General features: G+C 56.7%; 1 protein-coding gene across 1 annotated transcript in view; it reads right to left on the reverse strand.

The window, feature by feature from the left end:
- The window catches only part of IQCE (IQ motif containing E), a gene marked incomplete at its 5' end in the record, with an annotated part of 39446 nt that overhangs the window by 3069 nt on the left and 14255 nt on the right, over positions 1-22122 (reverse strand). Inside the window, 15 exon segments of the mRNA XM_082669709.1 lie at positions 459-572; positions 1514-1614; positions 2334-2455; positions 5256-5279; positions 6878-7045; positions 9530-9620; positions 10892-10996; positions 12752-12951; positions 14158-14213; positions 15479-15642; positions 17882-17931; positions 18131-18203; positions 19519-19589; positions 21482-21532; positions 21651-21764. Of these exon segments, the coding sequence (XP_082525835.1) occupies positions 459-572; positions 1514-1614; positions 2334-2455; positions 5256-5279; positions 6878-7045; positions 9530-9620; positions 10892-10996; positions 12752-12951; positions 14158-14213; positions 15479-15642; positions 17882-17931; positions 18131-18203; positions 19519-19589; positions 21482-21532; positions 21651-21764 (1504 nt within the window).

Here is a 22122-nt window from a genome sequence, read left to right on the forward strand (position 1 = left end):
TTCAGTTTTTCTTTCCCTTTAAAAACACTTTCACAATCAGATCAAACAAGGGCTCCATGTGCAGTTTTCACAGGGACCGTTTCCTCGTGTAAACAAGGGCCCGAACGAGGCCGGCGGTGGCACTTTTCAGGCAGGAGGATGAGCTGCCGCTTTGAAAGGACACGCGTTTAACAAGAGGAGAAAAGGGCGCCATACACAGGCCCTTTAGCCCTGATCGAGGAATCTAAAGGTCGCCAGACGTAGGGTCTGGTGAAATCCGCCTGAAACTGGTTTTGGGAGAATAATATGCAGCCTTTGGGGAGCTTTACAGACGGAGGTTTTGGACAGAACCTCAAAGTTCAAAGTTCGCTCTGACAAAGCCAGACAAGATTACCGAAGAGGACAGAGTACGATTTTTCACACGTGGCGGTTTCCAGGTCAGGCAAGCCCCGGAAGGGCCCCCGCGACCCGACACTCACCAGAGCAGGGCGGCGGGGCTGCTGGTGCCCCTGGCCCCCATGGCCTCGGCGCTCCGTCCCCGGGAGCCGCAGCCTCCGCGGTCTCCCCGCTGCTCCCCTCGCTGTCTTCCTGCCCTGAAACGACAGGCACGTGGGAGGCTCCCATCCTCACAGGCTCGTCGCACCCACCCATCTCCCTAGGCGCACACTTCTGTTCAGAAAAACTGCTCCTCTTACAGTTCTCCCTCGTTACGAAGCACCACGCCCTTCCTGCACCTGCCCTTCTCCGACTGCGCCTCTGCGACCTCAGAACTCAGCCTGCGCGCCACGCTCGCAAACGAGACTCAAGACTGCGCTCTGTCTAGTGACAGTCCCCGACCTCACACCGCCACCTCTGTGCCACCTCTGGCGCACAGAAATGGTCCAAGCAAGTGTCCCGGTTACCGTCTGAGGGAGGAGGACGTGAAGTACAGGCAGAATCATACATTTGGGGACTGAAAGCGACTCGCAAGGGGCCTTGCCCAACCCTCGGGCTCTCGCACAGGAGGAGTGAGGCCCGGGGAGGACCCCGAGTCTGGAGTGGGGCAGAGCTGGGACCGGGTCTCACCATGGGCTGTGCGCCCCTGCCAGTCCAGGGATTTCTCCACTGACTGTTATTGGATCTTAATGAAGCAGAAGAGGAAATACAAGCAAAGTTTTACTTAAAACCAACAAACAGGAAAAACATTGGCCCAAAGGAGGGACACCGCGTTGCTCTAGTTAGAGCTGAGAATAAAAATCAAAACCACGAAGGTCCGGCGGCGTGGCCTGCGGTCACCGACCCCGGAACCGGCCAGCCTGTCAGGCTCCGGGAAGTCGCTTGGGGCCGGCTCTTTCCCCTACGACCCAAGGGACAGGGGACGGAGCTGTGACAGGAAGGTGTGGCCGAGGCGTCACCCAGCTCGCAGGTGGCCGCGGGACAAGCCCCCTGACACGACTTTACACGTCCCAGCTTCCGGGACGGTGGTAGCTCTTTTGGTTGAAACCTCAGAAGGCCAGCTGCCCCTCGCGTGAGATCCAAAATGAAATGCAATTACCAGGAGAGGCTGCAGGGAAGGGCGGAGAGGAGGGTGCACTGTGTGGGGCCCAAGCAGGTCTGTCGGGAAACGCTGCAGGGGCAGCTCTTGGACCAGCAGCACTGGGAGAGAGAGAGAGACTAGCTGATTCTGACTTTAGGGAAGGCCAGCGTCGTGCGAGGCCGACGGGCCCAGGTCCTGAGACATCATGCGAGGCCGACGGGCCCAGGTCCTGAGACATCGTGCGAGGCCGACGGGCCCAGGTCCTGAGACAGGCGGGCTGTGAGGGGCCTCTGGCGTGTCCCCTGCACCCCCGGCCGTGGCTGGCTGCACCAGGGACGGGCCCCAACCCGAGCTCGGCCCCTGGCCCGCTGTAAGTCCCACTCTTTGCCCGAGGTGACTCATACAGGGTTCTGAGCCGTTGCAGCCGGGACAGTCCTGACCAAGCCCCGGCGGATCCGGCAGGCACGGCGCCACTGACAAGAATGTGTTGCTGCAGGAAGGCTTCTGACGACACCCACGTCTTCCTGAACACGGGTCACGCCACGGTGTCCTTCAGGAAGGGGCAGGGCATCGGCACAGGCCGACAGGCGGTCTGCAAACCGAGGGCTCCCCGGACCCCACGCTATTAACCCCTCCCATCTGTTTTCTCCCAGCAGGAGGAACGGTCCTAGAAAGGCTTCTTTCCGAGGACCGGAGCCGGTGGCCCACCTCACCCGGTGGGTGGGTGTAGCTTACGCTCTGGTGACACACCCTGTGCCTTTCTGGCTGGGGAGGCCCCGCAGGTGTCCGGCACTGCCCCGCGACACAGAACAGAGGTAGGCCTGCCAGGTGGACTTACCTGTGCCTGGCCCGTGCCAGGTGTGCCCGGAAGGCAGACTGGATGACGGTGATGGCCTCCTCTTGCCACGGGTCCCCCTCGGCCTGGACGACGGGGCTCGGGACGCGGGGCTCGGGCGAGTCCTGGGGCAGCGACGGTGGGGAAGAGAACCGCGTGAGCCCCCGCCACCTCCTGCGCGCGGACCCTCGGCGCCGGGTTAGGAGCGCGGTTCCGACTCGGGTGCTGCCTCGTTACTATTTCATCAGCAGTTTCCTGACTGCAGGTTACTTGGACTCAGAGATTCTTAGAATCGGCGTCTGGGGGTTTTCCCAGGGGAGGGACTCCTATCTTTGCTGTAGTTTAAGCCTCTGTCTTGACCCCAAGATGGACACGGTACTCGATGTCCCAGCACCTCAACGCCATTCGGCTCCTGAAGCTCAACCCTGGGGGAGGGCATGGGTGCCAGGGGTTGGAGGGCGACGCACACGCCCAGGGCGAGGCAGGACGCGAGGACCCAAAGGCGTCTACGCTTGTCCCGCCGACAAAGCGTGGGAAGAAATGGAGAGAGAACGTTAGGACTTGGGCCCGTGTGCAGCCCCTGAGGGTTAGCTGGGTGGGAGGGCTTGGCATGGCAGGGGGGTCCGGGCTGCACACTCCACTAGACAATGGCCTCGGCCGTGCCGGATGCGCCCGGAAAGCCGCCTGCAGCACGGCAGCCTAGCGGGGGCAGCGGGGTGGGGGGTGGGGGGAGACGGAGACGGGTGTCAGTTTCCCTGGAAGACGGCAGGCACGGGTTGGGGTGTCCCAGAGGGAGAAGCTCCAACGGCCGAGAAGAGGGCTCCCTTTCTGCCGCAGAATCTCGGCAGTGCCTGAAGGAGCCTCTCTCCCTCACTCGCCACAACCTCCTACAGCGAGAAACATGCCACTGCTCTGGGAAGGAAAAGGCCCTGTTAACCGCTATCACATTTAGCTGCAAATGTGATTCCGTATTTTACACGTAGTTATGTTTTCATGCTGAGATCGTTTATTCCGTGTTGGAATAGTTATTCCACTCCATACGCTTTCCACGTACAACTTCTAAAGTCAAGTAGGGCGGAGCCTGGTCTCAGACTATGACAAAGGAATTACATATCCTTCGACCTCAATCTTAAATCATTTTCTTTAGAGATACACGTGGGCGCTCTGTAAGTGCTGAGATCAACGTTCCGGATTTTAGGGGCGGCACTTTTATTTCAGGGGTCCTGCCTCTAGTCCTGAGCACGGGCTTACGGCTCCATAACATTTAGGAGAACGACACTCTAGCACGCTGAGCCCCACCGCTGAACCTGCGTTTAGAGGTTCAGATGCGTCCATGATCACAGTCACCAAAAGAACACATCTTTGTCTTCCTTGAACGCAAAGTGAAGGAAATGCCACAAACAGGGGTTAGGAGACAACAAAGAGGCGAGAGAACATCAGTTACTAAGGACAAAATAACGCACGAAAAGCAGATGAGTATCTAGACAAACCCAGAAGGTTCCCACCACGCGGTTCACAGGAAAGCCACCGCACCCGCTGGAGGGGAGAGGGTGCTGACCGAGCAGGCCAGAAAGGGGAGCAGGCGTCCTGCACGCCATGCTGCCCACACGACAGCCCGCACGGCGGGTCTGTCATCACCCTGGAGGCTGAGGGAGGAGGGGACACCGGAGGGGAAAGGGCGGAACACCATCGACAGCACACAGGCCGCCGCCTGCTTCATAAAGATGCTCTACGGTCCTTCCAGGGACCCTCGTCCCCTCAGTCGCTCACAAACGTTCACTGAATGCCGACCGCACGCCAGGCACCCCTCTGGGAACCAGGGACCTAGCAGCAGAAACACGGGATGGTCCCTGCGTCCGCGAAACTTACATTCTAATGGGAGGGGCAAACAGTTGCCAAAAGGGTGAAGTATCGGGTAGGGACAGGAGCTATGAAGGAGACTAAAGCAGGGCGCGGGGCTGGGGAGTGCCCGTGGTGCGGCATCCAGGGAAGGCCGTGTTTCAGCAGAGACCTGAGTAAAGCCGGGAGCAGGACATGCGAGTGTCTGGAGGAGGAGCCTTCTAGGCAGAGGGCGCAGCAGGCGCAAAGGCCCTGTGGCAGGAGCAGCCTGGATATTTTCAAGGATGCCAGAGACGCCTCCAGACTGAGCGGGGCCGGAGGGGTGACCGGGGAGCAGCGCACGCAGGGCTTCAGGGAACAGCTTTGGGTTTTGTTCCAAGTGTGAGAGGAGTCATTACGGAGTGATGTGGTTTAACATTTAAAAACATCATCCAGGTGGCTGCACAGGGAATAGGCCGTGGGAGGGCAGAGCAGAAGCTGGGGCCGGTGGGGAGGCCGGGCGAGGGTCCCGGCGGCTTAGATGCGCACTGTCTACCACATACCCTACTGTTCTCCTCTGCTCTGACCCGCATTCCGTCACACCCCTGCTCTCCTTTTCCAGGGCAAGCCACACCCTTTCCCTTACCCAGGCCTTTGTTTGCCGAATTCTCCTGCCCAGGATGCCCTTCCTCTCACTCCCCAGTTCAGTGAGTCCCTCTCCTTCTCAAGGCCCGCCCCCCTGCAGGGACGTTCCCGGCCCTGGTGAGCAGGAACCCCACAGCGCCGTGGACGTGCCCCTAAACCCCGCTTCCATCCTGGACGGGCCTGTCTGTCTTAATGTCTCTCTGTGTCCTGAGGGCCCACAGAACTGACGATCAATGAAAGTGTGTTGAGAGACTGATGAATGACTGAATGAATTATGAAAGTGCGAAATTATCCAAGTGTTTATTTGATGTTAACATCACTTCAGTATTCTAACTCAGTGCTGGGGCCTGGCCTGGGTGCGTGAAAACACGGACTCAATGACGCTTCTTGAGATCTCCGCACAGTCACTTGAACCAAAGTAAAAATACGTATTTTGAAATTAGTAAAATAAAACTGGCTTACCTCGTCCAGAACGGCCTGTTTTTTCTGAAATAAGGAGATCAGTTATGAATTAACATGAGGATGAGTTTTCTGTGATACCGTATTCGTCCCTTGGCCCCTCCCCCTGCCACAGCCAACAGCGACGCAACAGCAGAGTCAGCCCCCTGCCTGCCACCCATACCCAAGGGGCTCCGGGAGAGGCTGATGGAGCTGATGCAGACCCGCCTGCAACAGCGAAGGAGGAAGCGAGCGGCCGTGACCGTGACCGGGAGGCGAATCACAGCCGAAGCCCAGGCCGCCACGGGGGCGTCTGCGGTTCCTGGCCGGCTGCATGGCAAAGTGACTCGCAGGGACCACTGAGACGGGATTGTCTTAGGCTCCGTGTGAGGAAGCCCCTCCCCCAGCCAGAGCTGTCCTATAACATGCTGTGTCCTCTCTGGAGGTCCACAGAGCGGCTGGACACTGCCCGCTGGTGATGTTACAAAGGGGACCCCCGTGCAGGGTCTGGGTCACTGACTCCCAAGTCTGACCAGTCATCAAAATCACGGGGTGGCGGGGGAATTTCTCCGGTGCTGTCACGGTACTATGATTAAGTGGTACATCCTCATTCCTAGAAGATAACGCACTGAAGTCTCATAACGTCTAAAACTTACTTTCAAACAGTTCTGGAAAAAACAGTACGTGCAGAAAAGAAACGTGGCTAAACGCACGCTGTTGCTGAACCGAGGTGGGGGGCGAGAATTAGCGCCTCGCTGAAGATACTAAGGTCTTTCCACGTTCTATGTTTTGTAAATTTTCGTCATCAAAGTTGGGAAGAAGCCATGATTAAAAAAACCCTCCACCGGCAGATTTCCGGAGCTAAGATCTTACACTATTCGGGCAGGTGGAGAGCTCCAGTTTCTGTTTGTTTGTCCAGCTGGGGGAACAAGGGTCGTGTGCGTTCTATCAAACGGGGGGAGGCGGCTTTTGTAGAGCATTTCGTCATCAGAGAGCACCGTCCTTTAACAATTGCAGTCTCCGCGAGCCCCATCTCCGCGAGCCCCCCCAGGAGCTGATGAGAGGAGCCCCACTCCTCCCCCAAGCGAGACCACGGGACATCGCGGCTCCCGGTCTGTCGTGCACAGCCTGCGGCCCCTGCTGCCCTACTCAGCCCACCCCCGGGTCTGAGACCCCACGCGCAGCCCTGCTGTCCCGTCACCCACACCGCCGTCCCCTGAGGAGCAGCCCCGAGGCAGGCTCTCCCTGTTCCTGACAAGACGGCCATCCCGGGAGCCCCAGCGAAGGGCTGCCATGGGGCCCGAACCGCCAGGGAGACCCCTAAGCTCAGTCCCGTGCTTGCAGGGGCGCTGCACCCACAGCCTGCGTCCCTGGGACCCGTCGGGAGGTGACAGAGGCTTCCAGACCAGCCACTGCCCGGCCCGCGGCAGGCATCCCCCAGCTCGCCCACACGGGCTCCAGGCGCGGCCTTCCTCTCGCCCTCGCCGCCCGAGACCCCGGGTCTCTGGAGGCTATCTTCTGCCTCCCTACGTTTTCCGACGTGTCTAGGGCGTCTGGCACGGAGCCCGCCCCGGCAAAGGGACGGAGGAAGGGCTGGCGAGTGAGGATGTGGGCGGCAGAGGGCCGGCGGGCGAGGGAACTCTCACCCAGTGCTGGTGCCCCTTCCACCGGCGCTGCAGGAGCCGGGCGGCGGCGTCTCTTCTGTCTCTTCTCCCCTCGGAGCAGCCGGAGCGGGGCCGGGAGGAGCCCCCCTCGCTCGTGTCCAGCTCCGAGTCCGTCTGGGAGGGACCGGGGGGTCGGGGCGCTTCCCGGGTCTGCAGGAAGTCCAAGGTGAGAAGGGTGACTGGGTCGGGGATGGGGGCAGAGAAGCCGGCTATCAGGCCAGGAAGCAGGATATTAGGATGCAGGCAGAGCTTCTCAGACTAGACTTTAATTTAGAGGAAAAAAATCAGTGTCCACACCGCTCAGCATGCCAGGCGACAAAAGAAGTCTCTGGAGAGCTAACATATGCGCTAGTAACTAGGGTGAAAGTCGGTTTTCCTTAACCCTGTAAACTCTGGGGGTAGCGCTCTCCCGCGAGGAGGGGAAGCAACGTGACCTGTGGCGTCATCAGGTAACCACACGCACCGTCTGAGCTCAGTCACGTCTGTGCACCAATTACCTGCTTCCCGGGAGGTCCTTTACTGGCTCCCTTTTCGTCTAATGCTGGATTACAAAAATGGGACTTCTGAGATAAAAGGCAATAGATCCCTAGCTTGGTTTTTTGTTTGTTTGTTTGGCCGGACCCCGTGGCACGTGGAACTGCCCGGACCAGGGATCGAACCTGTGTCCCCTGCAGTGGGAGCGCAGAACCAGATGAATTGCACAGACAAAGCCATTACTGCCAGTTCCGGTGGACGAGGAAAATATTTTTTCTCCCTAAGGGGAAGCTCCAGGAATAGGCAGAACTCTCCAATCCACGTGTGTCGGGTGCCCCCCAGGGGTCAGGGCTGCCTGCGGCGGACAAGCCACGGGCCGGTCAGCACCGTGAGCATCCCACTGGGAAAGGAGCCTCGAGGAGACAAACGGCGCAGCTCTGCCCGCCACACGCCGGGCAGTCAGCGGCCCGGCGCCGCAGCCACCTGGGGCCGACAGCGCGGGCGTTTGGGTAGGTGGGGGTCTCCTGAAAAGGGCCCATCGGGCAGGGTGGCCAATCTCCTGGACAGGAGGACAGTGCCTCTGCAGGACTCAGAACACTCTCTAAAGCACTGGAAAATCCGCCAAGGAGATGCACCCATACGGGTAACACAGAATGTCTACTTTCCTGAACAACGGAAGGGACTGAGGTGGACCCACACGTCCACCCCACGTGTGGCCAGCTGGACATGCGGGGTCAAGGGCACCGCACAACCCCCGGGGCTCCAGCCAGCATGCGCCAGGAGAGCCACCTTTCCTTTGCCGAATCAGTCGGCCGCCTGGGGTTTGTCTCAACTTGTAATTGGAGAGAGACATGCTCGTCAGCTTCTCCACATTCCCTTTTAGGGCTTTTCTCTTTCCCTTTTGTGCTGGGGTTGAAGTATACGTGGCGTCAGATGCTAAAAGAAGGAGGGGCCTTAAAACAGGGCTCCAGCTAAATAAGAAAACCTTGCAAGAGGGAGGCCCGTCTAGATTTTTAAAAAAAACAAACCCAAACACTTTTCTTTTCCACTCTCAGCAGATAAGTCAACCCCGCACCTGGTATGCCCTCCCTCTCCTAGAGGCCAGTCCCCATCAGGCTACTGGCTACCGAAACAGCAAGTCGCTTTCTGAAGCAACAGAACTTCTCGGCTAAAACACGTGCCGGGTAAAGCCTGGCCGTCCTGGTGGATTCGGCGTGTTACTCAGATCTGTAGCCAGTGTCGCAGAAGAGGGCGGCACGGCTGCCCATCTCAGCGTGCACCCACGCTGGACGCCCCGGCCAGGCTGGTCTTCCCTGTCACACACTCACACAACAGGCTCCCCTTGGGGCAAACTGCAGCCACAGGGTTTCAATACCTCAGTTATGAGTTTTTTGTGTTAACAGATATAAGATGATAATTGCCATCTGGGGAATCCATTAATCGGAAGAAAAAGGATTAGCGAGGAGACACACTCTCGCCACTAGAAGTTCTAGCATAGGTGGCACTGGGCCGACGGGGGCCAGAGGGCTCCCCTGGTTCAAGAAGGTGCTCAGGGAGGAGCCAGGGGAGACCCTTGCCGTCGTGTCCATAGAAATGGAGGGAGCGAGGGGACAGGGAGGAGGGTCAGCCTAGACTCACCGCCTGCCTAACTGCCCACGGGCCCTGCGGAGGGAGCTGCGGCTCCCCAGTCACCCAACCCCCGGCCTAGGGGCAGGGGCAGGGGCCGTGCCGGCCCCGGCGAGCGCCTTCCCTGCCGGCCCCCGTGTCAGTGCAGACTCTGCAACTTACATTGAACCTCCCGGTTCTTCGCTGAGAGTTCCAGCCTTCCCTGGGGCCTTCCCAAACTCCTTCTCGCCTTCTAACGGCAACCCTTGTTGGATATTTAAACTTTTATTTGAAGTTTGGGGAAGATCTTCACTCACCGGCTTAACTATCTAAGACGCAAATACTAGTTTGAAAATTCAATTAACTGATAATTAGTGCAGAACTCCAGGATTCAATACACGCAATTTATAGAAATCGACTGTGATGGTAGAAGGAAACTGGACTGTCAACGTTGGATTCAGGCAAAACTCCGGGCACGGAGACAGTCAGAACCATAACGCATCAGCTCAGAGTCCCGCCATGCCGGACAGGAGGTAAAAACACAGACAACCCTACCTCCGGGCTCGTCTCCTCGGGGTCCTCCTCCCCTCCTTTCTTACTTTCTTCCAGTTCTTGAAACTTCCTGGTAAGTGCTTGAATTTCCTCCCTAAAGTGGGAAGGGAAGAAAGTGACACCTTACTTGCCATGACGCCGTGTAAGATGTCTGTACGTGACAGGAGGGGTGGCGGCCTGCAGAGCTGGCAAGGATGCCCCCCGGGAACGAGGTGGGTGCCCCGCCACCACCTGACTGCCCAGGAGCCGGCACTGCCCAGGGCGACCCCTCCGGCCCCACTCCTGACACACGGGAGGAACGGAAAAAATACCGACTGCGTGAACGGTGCACGGATATCCTTTGGGGTTTTTAACAAGCAAGGCGAGTGGAAGGAAAGACAACTCATGTACTTGCTACAGATCTCAGAGGCAAGGTAAAAATAATTCTTCACTGTACGCCCGCCCATTCTGATTGACTTTAATGCCAGGCTTCCAGCAAAGTCTAGTCACGTTTATTCGGAAGATAAAATTTGGTATTCATTTCGGTAATCCGTGTCTTACTAATTATTCCGAGCGCTAAATATTTCTGTGCAGATTTCTAACCTACTTTTTTGGGCATTTCTTACTGAGATAACATTCATATAACCCCAAACTCACTATTTAAAAATATGCGATTAAGTGGTTTTTAGTGTAGTCACGACGTTGTGCAACTATCCTCACTATCTAATCCCGGGATAGTTCTGTCACCCCAGACAGGAGCCCCTTACCTGCCACTCCCTACTCTCCCCTCCCCCACCCCCCAGCAACCCCTAAGCCGCTGTCTTCTCTATTAATGTGCCCATTCCAGATATGTGCGAATTGCACAGTACGCGGGCTTTTCTGTCCGCCTCTTCAGGGAGCATCAGGTTTCTGACTCATTCACGTCGTGGCAGGTGTCAGCCCTCATCCCTTTGTATGGACGTACTTCCGTTTTTACTCTCTTCACCAGCTGACGGACATTTGCCATGTGTCCACTTTTTATCTACGGTGGACAGAGGTCAAGGACGGAGCGTGGGAGGTGGCGTCTGGACCCGGGGTGTGGAATCAGGGCGCGTCTGAGGCTGCCCGCAGCGGCCGTGCTGGAGGAGGGTGCGGGCCGGGGAGCTGGCCGTGATGCCAGAGCGGCAAACACTGGCCCAACCGTGAGCAGACTTTCCCCAGAGGTCGGATATTTACTCTGAGGGAAACAGCCAACCACGGGAGGACCTCAGGAGAGGGGCGATGTGATCGGGCTGGAGCTGTACGGGCCGCTCTCGATGCGGGCTGAGCGCGGATGCGCCGGGGTGGGGAGGGCTGGGGAACAAGGAAGGGCCTGGGGCTGCGTGTCTTCCGACTTCGTCCACTCACCTCAAAGCCTCCTCTCTTTCTCTTCCCTCCTTCTCACCCTCCTTCATGTTTTCCAGCTCCTTCTCCAAGTCAGCCTTTGTCTGCAGTAGCTGCTTCACCTCCAGACTGAACGAGGAACCAGAGATATTTCAGCGTCATTAAAACAAAGGCTCACAGTGACCTGGGTCACCAGAGCACGAAGAGCTTTCAGAAAACGTAACGGGTCCACCCTCCTTCCTTATGCATGGATGAGGATGAAGAAAGGCCCTTCTCTGTAACTGCAGGGATCCGGGAGCAGCGCCGGGGGCGCCTGGTTATTTACTGAGCGCCTTCCGTGCGCGCGGGCAACGGACGGAGCAGGGCTACCGGACGAGGCGCAGGCCCCGCTCTCACGGGCGTCACCGTCCCGCGGGGAGAGGCATTAACCCAGCGGTCACACAGTTGGGCGCCTAATCTCCTGAGATGAGAGCTCCCAGGACCCGCCATGGACCAGACGGCGATGCAGCCTGAGCTGAGGCCTTGAAGACAAGAGGGTACCCAGGCACCTCCACCCAAGCTTGCCTGTGCCCCACAGGTGACGCCTCGCTGAGAACGTGGCTATAAAACGTTCCACTGCTCACCGTGGTGGTGACATCACGTGAATGAGATACGTCACCAGGAGTGTCACACGGTAAGGGCTCACGGAGTGGAAGTTATTATCGTGCCATGCGACGGCTTAAGAGATAATCAGAGATGCTATTTACCGTGCAAAATGACTGGCCTAATTTTTATAAAGAACCTAGCACATGGATGCACTATTAGGCTTCGACTGGAGGTGAAAAAACAGGTGGAGTGGGAAGGGATTTGCCTTCTGCTGTGAACAGAAGGCAGCAGAGACAGGTCCTTCTCAGACCTCGACGTGCACGTGAATCACTGGGGGGGGTCTCATTAGATGCAGAGTCAGGTTCAGGAGATCTGGGCCAGGCCAAGGTAACCAGCCCCAGGTGGGCAGGGCCCGAGGGTCTGCATCTCTAACCAGCCCCCAGCTGATGCTGCGGCCGTTGGCTTCCTAGGCCACACTCTGAGTAGCAAGGTCTCAGAAACACCATCTCAGAAGATGCATGGGTTTAGCCTGCTCGCGACAGAACTGCAACTGGAGAAGCCACACGTAAACAACGGGTGGAGGAGACAGGAGCGTTTTAAGGGGGCTACAGAGCGAGACACTAGAGAACAAAGGGCAAATGAGCAGAACCTTGAGGCCTCGCCTTCCACACTCTTATGGTCACACTGAATACTCCACGCGCCACAGCACTGTCTTGTTTGATGCACAGATTAGGTGCTGTAAACATAGTACTGAATCTTTAACCCCTTCTGCAAGAGACCTGATGGATGGCCTGTTATCTTACACGCATCAATCACAGTCAATGCTTCTCTGAAAAAGAATTTGGAAAGCCGTTTGGAATTCCATGTAAAGAATTTGGAAAGCCGTCTGGAATTCCGTGTAAAGAATTTGGAAAGCCGTCTGGAATTCCGTGTAAAGAATTTGGAAAGCCGTCTGGAATTCCGTGTAAAGAATTTGGAAAGCCGTCTGGAATTCCGTGTAAAGAATTTGGAAAGCCGTCTGGAATTCCGTGTAGAGAGATTTAAGTGGCACCCTCCGCCCCGTGCTTTTCGTGACGTCATACGGCCAATCAGTGTCTCCTTTTCCCCACTAAAGCTGCCTTCATTTCACAACTAAAACACCACAAGTTTCAGAATCGTAGAAACGTATCTGTGTGACGACTGCCATGAGCTGAGCCTTCCCCAAATCCCCAGAACAGCTCAAGTCCCGCAACTACACACGTCACGGGAGCAGGACCCCTCCCGGAGGCGGCCGGGCGCCAGCCGTGCGGGACAACGTACTCCCGCTCCTGCAGCCGGGTGTGCAGGGCATTCCGCTCGCCCTTCAGGCTCTTCACAACCCCCCGCAGTCGCTCGCTCTCCTCCTGGCGGTCGGGACGTGGCTGCCGGTGCACCGTGGAGCTGGACACCGAGTGAGCCGGCGGGGTAGACAGGACCACCTCTGGAGCGTGCGATTTGGGGCTTTCCATCAGACTTATTTTCTGGAGGCAACAAGGCATCTGTTAGACGTTATCTCTTACTTTACTTTCCTAGGAAAGAGACAACGGCCAAGGGGAAACTCATCCCAAGCAAGGGAATGGGAAGAGCTCTGCGTGTGATCTGAGAAGCCTGGGACGCTGACCGGGGACAATTCTGCTCCACCAGAGTCCTGGGGGCGATGGAAGGGCATTCCCCCCCCCTCCCGCCCCCAGAACTCTCTTCCTCTGGAGCAGGGAGCACGCAGACCCAGCCGGGATGGGGCAGGTGCGGTAATAAACAGACAGCAGAGCACGGAAGGTGAAATCGTAAACTGCTTTCCTTTGTGCTTGTTTACCCTATTATTTCCCTAGGACGTCTGGAATTTTCAGCCTCTGTGCTTTCACACGTCAAGGACGATCCAGCTCTGCCAGCTGGAGATACTGAGTGCCTTCAGATTCCCACTGATGTCAGCATCTCTCCGAGCGGAAGAGCGCTGCCCCACCGGCTTCTGGACCACCCCTGGCTGCCCTTCCTTCCTAACAAGCTTCATTCTTGAACTACCCACAATTTATAGACACTTAAGTTCTCTGCTTTGTAAATACGTGAAATTATTGTTTTTTTTATCGCTCCCCTCTAGGTTTACTCTGCAGCCAAACAGTGGACAGTTCTAACTTGACACTGTACCAGTACTCAAAAGGGAGGGACACTTCTGACCCATTTCAACAGAACCAGGTTGACGACATTTGCAAATTCACATGGGGGATATGAGGAAACGGTAACTTCCTAACTCTCCTGGTTGGCAAAGGGCGGATGCACAGTTTTCTGGGAATTCAAATACTACACGAGTGGTGAGGAACAGTCTGGGAAGCGGCTGGTAGTAAAAAGCCCCCAGGTGCACGGCAGGCTGGGTGTCTGAGAGGCTCTGGGATCCTACGCACCCAGCGACGGGTGCCCACGAGAGCCTGAAACGATTCGGTGTGTTGTGTGACCATGCTTTGCCGTCTGTGACACGAGGGACAGGCATGACATGCCCTTAGGTCTCATCCGGACCCGTAAGTCTCCTCTTGTCAGCATGTCCGCGTGCCGTCTGCGGACAGACGGCCACCGTTTACATGACTCCCTGCGTAAGTCCCAGGAGCGGCGCTGTGTCTGTCCCGTGTTCTAAGACCCGCTGCTCTCACACAGGCAGGTCCTGAGCAGGGAAGGTTCCGTGGCGGGACCACACTCACTTTTTCCAGCTCTGCGATCCGCCGAAGCAGCCGGGGCTTGCTCCACTCCACCGAGCCTGATGGGACAGCGGGGTGTGACGGGCGCCCTGCGTACAGCCGTCCCGCCGGGCCCCTTCAGCCCGGACCTCCCGTCTGGAGCACGGCCCCATGGCATCCCCTCCAGAGGCTGGCCCCCACGGCCGGCGGCCCCACGCCCGGCAGACCTGAGGTGCCGAGGGCGGCCCCACGGCGACGTCTGTTCCCTTTCACCACGGCTTTACCGACACAAGCGGTCGGGAGAGGGCTCAGTGCGGCCTTCTCTCCCGATTCCACCCCGTCGGGCTCTGGCCTCACCAACCTGCCAAGACGGCCCTTCTCCAGCTCAGCAGCAAGTCCACTCCGCCACATCCCAGGCCCCGGCCTCGGCCCCAGCCCCCCGGCCACCAGTGTGTTCCCCGACACCCACACGCTCCTGGAGGCCCCTCAAGCGGCTCAGCTGGTCCATCCTCCCCCCACTCACTCGCTGGGTGACCGGACTCTCGCCGGGTCATCTGGTCCCCGACGGCCTCCAGGACCGGTCCTCCTGCCGAGGGCCCCGCCCGACCCCCGACTCACTGACGCACCGACCTCCACCGGCCGCCTACCCACCCCCCCGGCACGCTCGCTCCATGCCCCCACCCCCGCCTGTCCTTTCAGTAGCCCGGACCCCGTGTGCCTCACAGGCTGCACCACTCCCCATGTGCACCGGAGCCCGGCCACCTCTCACCACTGCTGCGCCACCTGGGCCAGGCCACCAGTGGCCCCTGCGAGGCCCTTTCCTACACGGCGTCCACTCAGCACAGGAGCAGGGGGTCCTCGAGAGGCGAGGCAGACCCTCCCACCCCTGCTCCAGCCCTCTGTCCCCTGAGTGGCCTGCAGGGCCCTGTTCTCCCCCGCCCTCACCTCTGTGTCCATGGCCAGCGCGTACGCAGGCTGGGCCCCCGGCCTCAGACGCGCCGGGACACTCAGGGGCTCTGCGCCTGCTGGTGCCCCCCCCCCCGGCCCCCCTCCTCCCCCCCCCCCCGCGGCCCCCTGACCCGCGCTCTTACCATTGGCCAGCATCTGACCTGCTGGCTTCTCGTCTTAGCAAAGCGCCTTCACTGCTCTAGCTCTGTGTCTAGAGCGGCGCCTGGCGCTCAGCAGGCTGCCGCCGCTTTGCAACACACCTTGGAGCAGCGCTGCCCCGGGTGCGCGGGGGAAGGAGGGCCACGACTCCCCTGCGGCCGCAGCCGCCCGCATCCTGGGGCCCCTCCTGGCGTCCCCAGCCCCGCCTCCCCCCTTGGCGGCTCTGGGGAGCAGGTACCCTTTATCTTGGAGACAGTGGGGGAGTCGCTCAGCACGCGGTCCAGGTCCTCCTTCAGGCTCTGGTTCTCCTCCGTGAGCTCCTGGACGCTCCGGGACAAGCTCAGGAGGGCGCTGCTCATTCTTTTCTGCCTTTTAAGGCCGATGTTCTTCTCCACTGGAGGCCTAGGAGGAATGAGACCAAGCGGCTAAGGTTTGGTGCCTGAACTGGTTTACTACGCGTCCTGAGTGGGGGGGGGCGCTAGGCGGCCTGGGCGCTCAGCGTGGTTTCTGCCGATGAACGTTTGCGATTGAACAGGGAACACTAACTCTGAAGCCCAGACAAGCAGACTGCTATCCGCTCTTCTCATCAGCGAGCCTGTGTAACGAAATACTGTGTTCAGTCATTAGCAATGGACATTAAACAGGACCACTAAGGAACTTGTGGACATTTACTTTCTCTGTTGTTCCGTAAGTACTTAGATCATAGTTTTTTTTTCTTTTTTCTTTTTTTTTTTTAAAGATGTTGGGGGTAGGAGTTTTATTAATTTTTAAATTTTTTTAAATTTTTGCTGTTTGGGTCTCCGTTTCTGTGCGAGGGCTTTCTCTAGTTGTGGCAAGCAGGGGCCACTCTTCATCGTGGTGCGCAGGCCTCTCACTGTTGCGGCCTCTCTTGTTGCGGAGCACAGGCTGCAGACGTGCAGGCTCAGTAGTTGTGGCTCACGGGTCTAGTCGCTCCGCGGCATGTGGGATCCTCCCAGACCAGGGCTCGAACCCGTGTCCCCTGCGTTAGCCAGCAGATTCTCAACCACTGCGCCACCAGGGAAGCCCCTTAGATAATAGTTTTGATCTTGCCTTTTATTCCGCAAAATAAGTCTAAAATACAGTCAATCCCCTTTATTCACAGAATCCATATTTGCAAATTCGCCTACTCACTAAAACGTATCTGTAACCCCCAAATCGATGCCTGTGGTGCCTCTGCAGTCAGTCTGTGGGTCTGAGTTGCAGGCGGGCTCACTCCCGGCTGGGGGGACAAGCGCCGTCCGCATCTGGTCTCAGGTCTCGCCCTATCCACAGGGTGGATTTCGAGGTCTTTTCTCGTCTTTGTGCCTTCTGTTGGTTTCGCCGCTCTCAGCGGTCCCCTGCAGCATAGTTCTTACTTGCTAGGAGGCTGTGACACAGCTCAGGGAGGAACCACACGTGTCAGAGCTTCGTTCAGGCCTGAGTCACGGCGCGGTTGGTCAAGAGTTCAGTGCTAAGAACGGACACTAAATAAGGTGCCTTTAAACGGAAACACACATGAAGGCGGGTTGTATGCCGGTCAGGTGATGGGAAAGCTGTGACCAGAGGGTCTCAGGAACAGAACTCCGTGCTTCTCCTAGAAGCACTGGTTCAGCATTTCCCAAGTCAGTGTTCGTGGACACTTTACAGAACATAACACTGTGAATAATGGGAATCGACTCCTCTGGCCCTTTACAGAAAGTTTGCCACCCCTATTTTATTTTATTTAATTAATTTATTTTTGGCTGCATTGGGTCTTCGTTGCTCCATGCGGGGCTTTCTCTAGTTGCGGCAAGAGGGGGCTACTCTTTGTTGCGGCGCGCAGGCTTCTCACTGCGGTGGCTTCTCTTGTTGCAGAGCACGGGCTCTAGGCACGCGGGCTTCAGTAGTTGTGGCACGTGGGCTCAGTATTTGTGGCGCACGGGCTCTAGAGCGCAGGCTCAGCGGCCATGGCTCACGGGCTTAGCTGCTCCTCGGCACGTGGGATCTTCCCGGAGCAGGGCTCGAACCCATGTCCCCTGCACTGGCAGGCAGATTCTTAACCACTGTGCCACCAGGGAAGTCCCGACCAGCCCTCATTTTAAACTACTAGGAGGAAAGGAGAAAAAGGGAAGACCATGCCTGGCACATTGTAAATGCTCAATAAATGTCAGTAATTCACTGCAGAGGCTGGTGACACAACCAAATCTAAGATAAGGGATCCCTCCTTTCCTAATTTGTTGAAAGCCTGATATCACCTGGGAAAGGGACAAGGGAAAATCCACGAGATAAGGAAACTTTGATGTCTCTCCTAATAAACTTATTTGGCAAGATGAACTTGTACTTGGTACTAAATGTCTTCCGAAAAGGAAGATCTGCTTTGAAAAATAGTGTTTTCTAAGTCTAAGCTGGAAGCTGTGAAGTAGTACAAACAATGAGAGCCCACAGCACCGACTGTGCTGTTAGTGGGCAACACATGGCAACTGTGGGGGCACATCTGTAACATCCCAAAGGGAAACACGCCAGCTCTAACCATGAGTAACACGGGCTCAGGCTCCCAAGTCAGGGCAGTGTCTGCAGGCCCCACCTAAGGCCTACCCTGCTCTGACAGCAGTTTAACATGAAAACAACACATGAAACATGGCTCCCAAGGAGAGGATCATACTTCTTTCCTGTCGTTTCAGAACTTGCCAGGAGAGTCTGGAGACGATGAATCTGTAAACACCAAATTAAAATGCATTTAATACAAAATGAAAAAACGGCAGTGATTCCTGACTTCCACCCAGTGGCAGGAAGTGAGCGCTAAGTTGCTGATTTGTGTTCAAGTTAAGATGAACTAGAAGAGGGCCCCTCAGTGCAGCTGGCCCCCCACCCTCTGACCCCGCCCCCCACCCCAGGGCAGGAGGGCACGCACCTCCTCGTAATATGTCTCCATGGCGATCCTCATCTCCTCCAAGTTAGTGGTCTTCATATCAGTCTGCAGTTTGCTAAAAACCCAAGTTCAGAGTTGACATGGCGGTGCCAGCATTCCCGGCAGAGCAAGAGGAAGCCTGTTTCCCGGGACATGGGAGAAGGATGGGCTTTGGAAGAGAACCGGGCTGGGAAGCGAAGCCTGAGCCGGCCCTCAGCTGGCCGTGGCCTTGCACAAGGCCGAGGAGAGAATTCTCATACCTCCAGGGCCCTTCCTTGTTGGACCTGCCGCTTTCCAGGGTGAGGTAACCGACCCCCGGCAGGTATTCTTTGCTAACAAGGGCCTGTCTTTAAAAACGGCAGGAATTGTGAAGAAAGACCTCAGGGTTAGACAGGAAGAGTCATCTTTGGGGAAGGTGGAGGGAATGGTTCTTTAAAGGAAAGAGAATCATTTTTTTCAAGTTGTATTGCCTGTATAATTCCCCTTGTTCTCAACACTTAACAGACTTTAGGGAAAAGGCTCTAACAGAGAAATGAAAGTAAAGTTACAGAGTTCAGGATTCTGAGACACAAAAAATCGGCAAATGATAAAAATTTTAAAGTTGACGATTCCAGCAAGAAACAAAGGAGGGGGGTTCTATTGTATAAAGAGGATACAACAGAAAGTGAAAACTCAGGTTTCCTTAAGTAAACTCAAACACAGCTAGGAAAGGCTCTCCTCTGTGATAAAACAGCAGGAAAGGAGTCCGCGCTGCTGCCCTAAAAACAGCACCAGGGGGGCTTCCCTGGTGGCGCAGTGGTTGAGAGTCGGCCTGCCGATGCAGGGGACACGGGTTCGTGCCCCGGTCTGGGAAGATCCCACGTGCGGTGGAGCGGCTGGGCCTGGGAGCCATGGCCGCTGAGCCTGCGCGTCCGGAGCCTGTGCTCCGCAACGGGAGAGGCCGCAGCAGTGAGAGGCCCGCGTACCGCAAAATAAAAAAATAAAAAATAAAAACAGTACCAGGATAGTGCATGACAGCGAGAGAAGCAGGTAGGGGAGATGACCAAGCGTTAAGGGCTTGTATCAAGGTCTATACAGTTCATCTTGGAGATGAAAAGTGACCACAGAAGACTAAGGAGAGAAAGCACTTCTTCAGTGGAACAGGAACAAGAAAAGAGGAAAGGGGAACACTGCTCCTTAGGGTCGGATGGAAGAGGCGCGGCTGTTCACGGTCCCGTTTTGGTGAACGGGATGCTGGACACAGACGTGGGGGCAGGGTGGGAACGGAAGCTGGAGCTGAGGGCACAGCGAGTGTGGACGTGGAGCCGGAGGCAGGCCAGGTGCGCGCCCAGCGGGCCCCTCCCGAGCCTGGACCACCCCCCCACCCCGGCCGGCCCCCCAAGGCTCCGTACTCGATGGTGTGGTTCTTCTCCTTGCACTGCTGCTCCAGCTTGAGAATCCTCTGCTTCAGCCCACTGATCACCTGCCAAGGCAACAGGACGCGTCAAGCTGACGTCTCTGCGGCCATGGCCTCGCCCTCCCCCTCCCGCCAGGGGCTCAGCCGGCCCCATTCCCCGGGCGGGGTTGGGTGTCCCCGGCCCGCTGACCCGGCAGCACCTGCACAGCCTCCTGCCAGAGCGCCTTCCTACTTAGCTGTCCTCCCCATCAGCGCTGGCATCTCTTCTAGACTCAGCTGGAGAGACAGGGCCAGGCTGTCCTGCCCGCTCAGAGCAGAGGGGCCGGTGAGTGGGGCCACAGGGGATGCTCCCACTCAAAAGGTGCCGCCGTCCCCTCCATCCCATTCCACAGCCACCCTCTGGAGGAAGGACAGGCCGCCGCACGGTTACCTTCGAGGAAGCCACCTCAGTCCCTGGATGCAAAACTCACCAAGCCTAGCCCGCCCAGGACACCCCGGTCCCCAGCACGCCCCTGGGAGGGAGCGGGCCTGGAGGAGGCCGGGCAGCTGGACAGAGGCCTTGAGACGCCCTTCCGTCTCCATGCCTCCTGTTCTCTGTTCATGGGACACTTTGGGAGATAACACCCTGTACTCCCGAAAGAACATCCCTTTCTTTCTTTTTGAAGAGTCAAACAACTTTTTAACTGGATTTTACGGTAATTTTTAATTATACTAGTAATACATGAATACATTTTCTTGAAAAAAATTATAGATGACGCTATACCCTTGGAGCTGACCCCTGTCAACTAAATACTGTTATCAACTTCCTGTGCATTCTCTAGGCCTTATTACACACGCACACACGTGTGCACAGCCCCTGAAAGTCTGGCATTTTGCTGTTGTTTACACAAATGGTGCCCCCTCCCCCCCGTCATTCTGCAGCTTGTTCTTTTCACTCAATAGGCCGTCTTGGTGATCTGTCCCCACTAGTTCCTACAGATCGATGTTATTCTAGTTACCCGTTCCTCTACTGATAGATGCTTAATTTGTAACCCACTCTTGCTATTACAGAAACTCCCGGCCGGTCCTCCTTGTGCACACGGGCAAGTATTTCTTTTTTTTTGGCGGTACGCGGGCCTCTCACTGCTGTGGCCTCTCCCGTTGCGGAGCACAGGCTCTGGACGCGCAGGCTCAGCGGCCATGGCTCACGGGCCCAGCCGCTCCGCGGCATGTGGGATCCTCCCGGATCGCGGCACGAACCCGTGTCCCCCGCATCGGCAGGCGGACTCTCAACCACTGCGCCACCAGGGAAGCCCTTTTTATTATAAATTTTAAGTTTATGTTATCAAACCCATTATTAATTGCATCATTAATGTGATTTTTGTGTTCAATAATCTCAGAATTGGATCCTTTCCAGTTTTCTTTTAGCATATCAGGTTTTTTTGAAAAATGTACCTCCTTGACTCATGTGAGGCTTATTGTGATACATTTTTCTCCAACTGCTATCGCTTATTGCCATAGCATTCATCATACTGGCTCCATCTGCCATAATTTTGTTCCATTCAATCTGTTATGTATTATTACATAACACACAGGAGGGGTTTGTATGTGTTTTAAGGTCTAATTCTGTTTCTGCTTTGTTTCTCTGTCTTAAATCAGTATCACTTGTTAGGCCTGACGTGTGTTTCTTAGGTGTGGCGGGCTGAGTCCCCCACTGTGACTACCTTTTTCTACAGTGTATTTCCGGCCTTCGTGCTAAGCCTGCTCAGCCTCCCTCCCACTCCCACGAAGAGCCCCCCAGCATCTTCTTGTAATCCCTACGGCTCCGTGGAGTAGGGTTTCAGGAAGTCCCGAGCCCTTCCCCGAATCTGCTCCTCCTCCGGTATGAGTGCTGTAGAGAAAAGGCATCTCTCTACAGGCTGTTTGGAAGGTAAGGTTTCAGTGGACAGGTTATCTGTTTTGCTGGAGATTATACTCACCCAGCCAGTATCAGGCCTTTTCTCTGCCAGAGTCCGAACAAAATCCGGGCCCTGTGGGAAGCAGATTGAGGAATGAAGACAAGACGTGGTCTAGCCACGCCCCCCGCCCCCGCGTTGGCCACGCCCCACGCCTGCCTCGGGGCACCGCCGTGCAGGGCCAGGAACTTACTCGGGAAGGATCCAAAAGCTGCTCTATCTGCCGGTCCTTTCTGCTGTTTTCCTCTTCTAAGCGCCGAAGCTTTGTTCTCATCAGATCCATGTTGCTTTTGTGCACGTGTAATGACTGAAGGAAAGAAGGACCACACACACACACACACACACACACACACACACACACACACACACACACACACACACACACACACACACACACCGTGCACACACACACACATCCTGGTGAAACACTGAGTTGGAGAGGTGTTTTACAAGCTGCCTGGTTCCCAATCAGGGCTTTGCGTGTGCAGTGGGTGAGGGAGGTCTGGACGTCACAGTGAAGGCTGGGCCAGGGGGTAAATGCCCCGTTAGGTGCAGGGCTACCCAGGCAACTAGGAACTCTGCCCCACACAATGCCAGCAGCACCCCGGCCACAGACAAACGCTGCTCCCCCAGTCGATACTGCCAGCAGCACTTCTGGAAGGTGC

This window comes from Grampus griseus, assembly GCF_964374135.1.
Source record: "Grampus griseus genome assembly, chromosome: 14".
Lineage (NCBI taxonomy): Eukaryota > Metazoa > Chordata > Mammalia > Artiodactyla > Delphinidae > Grampus > Grampus griseus.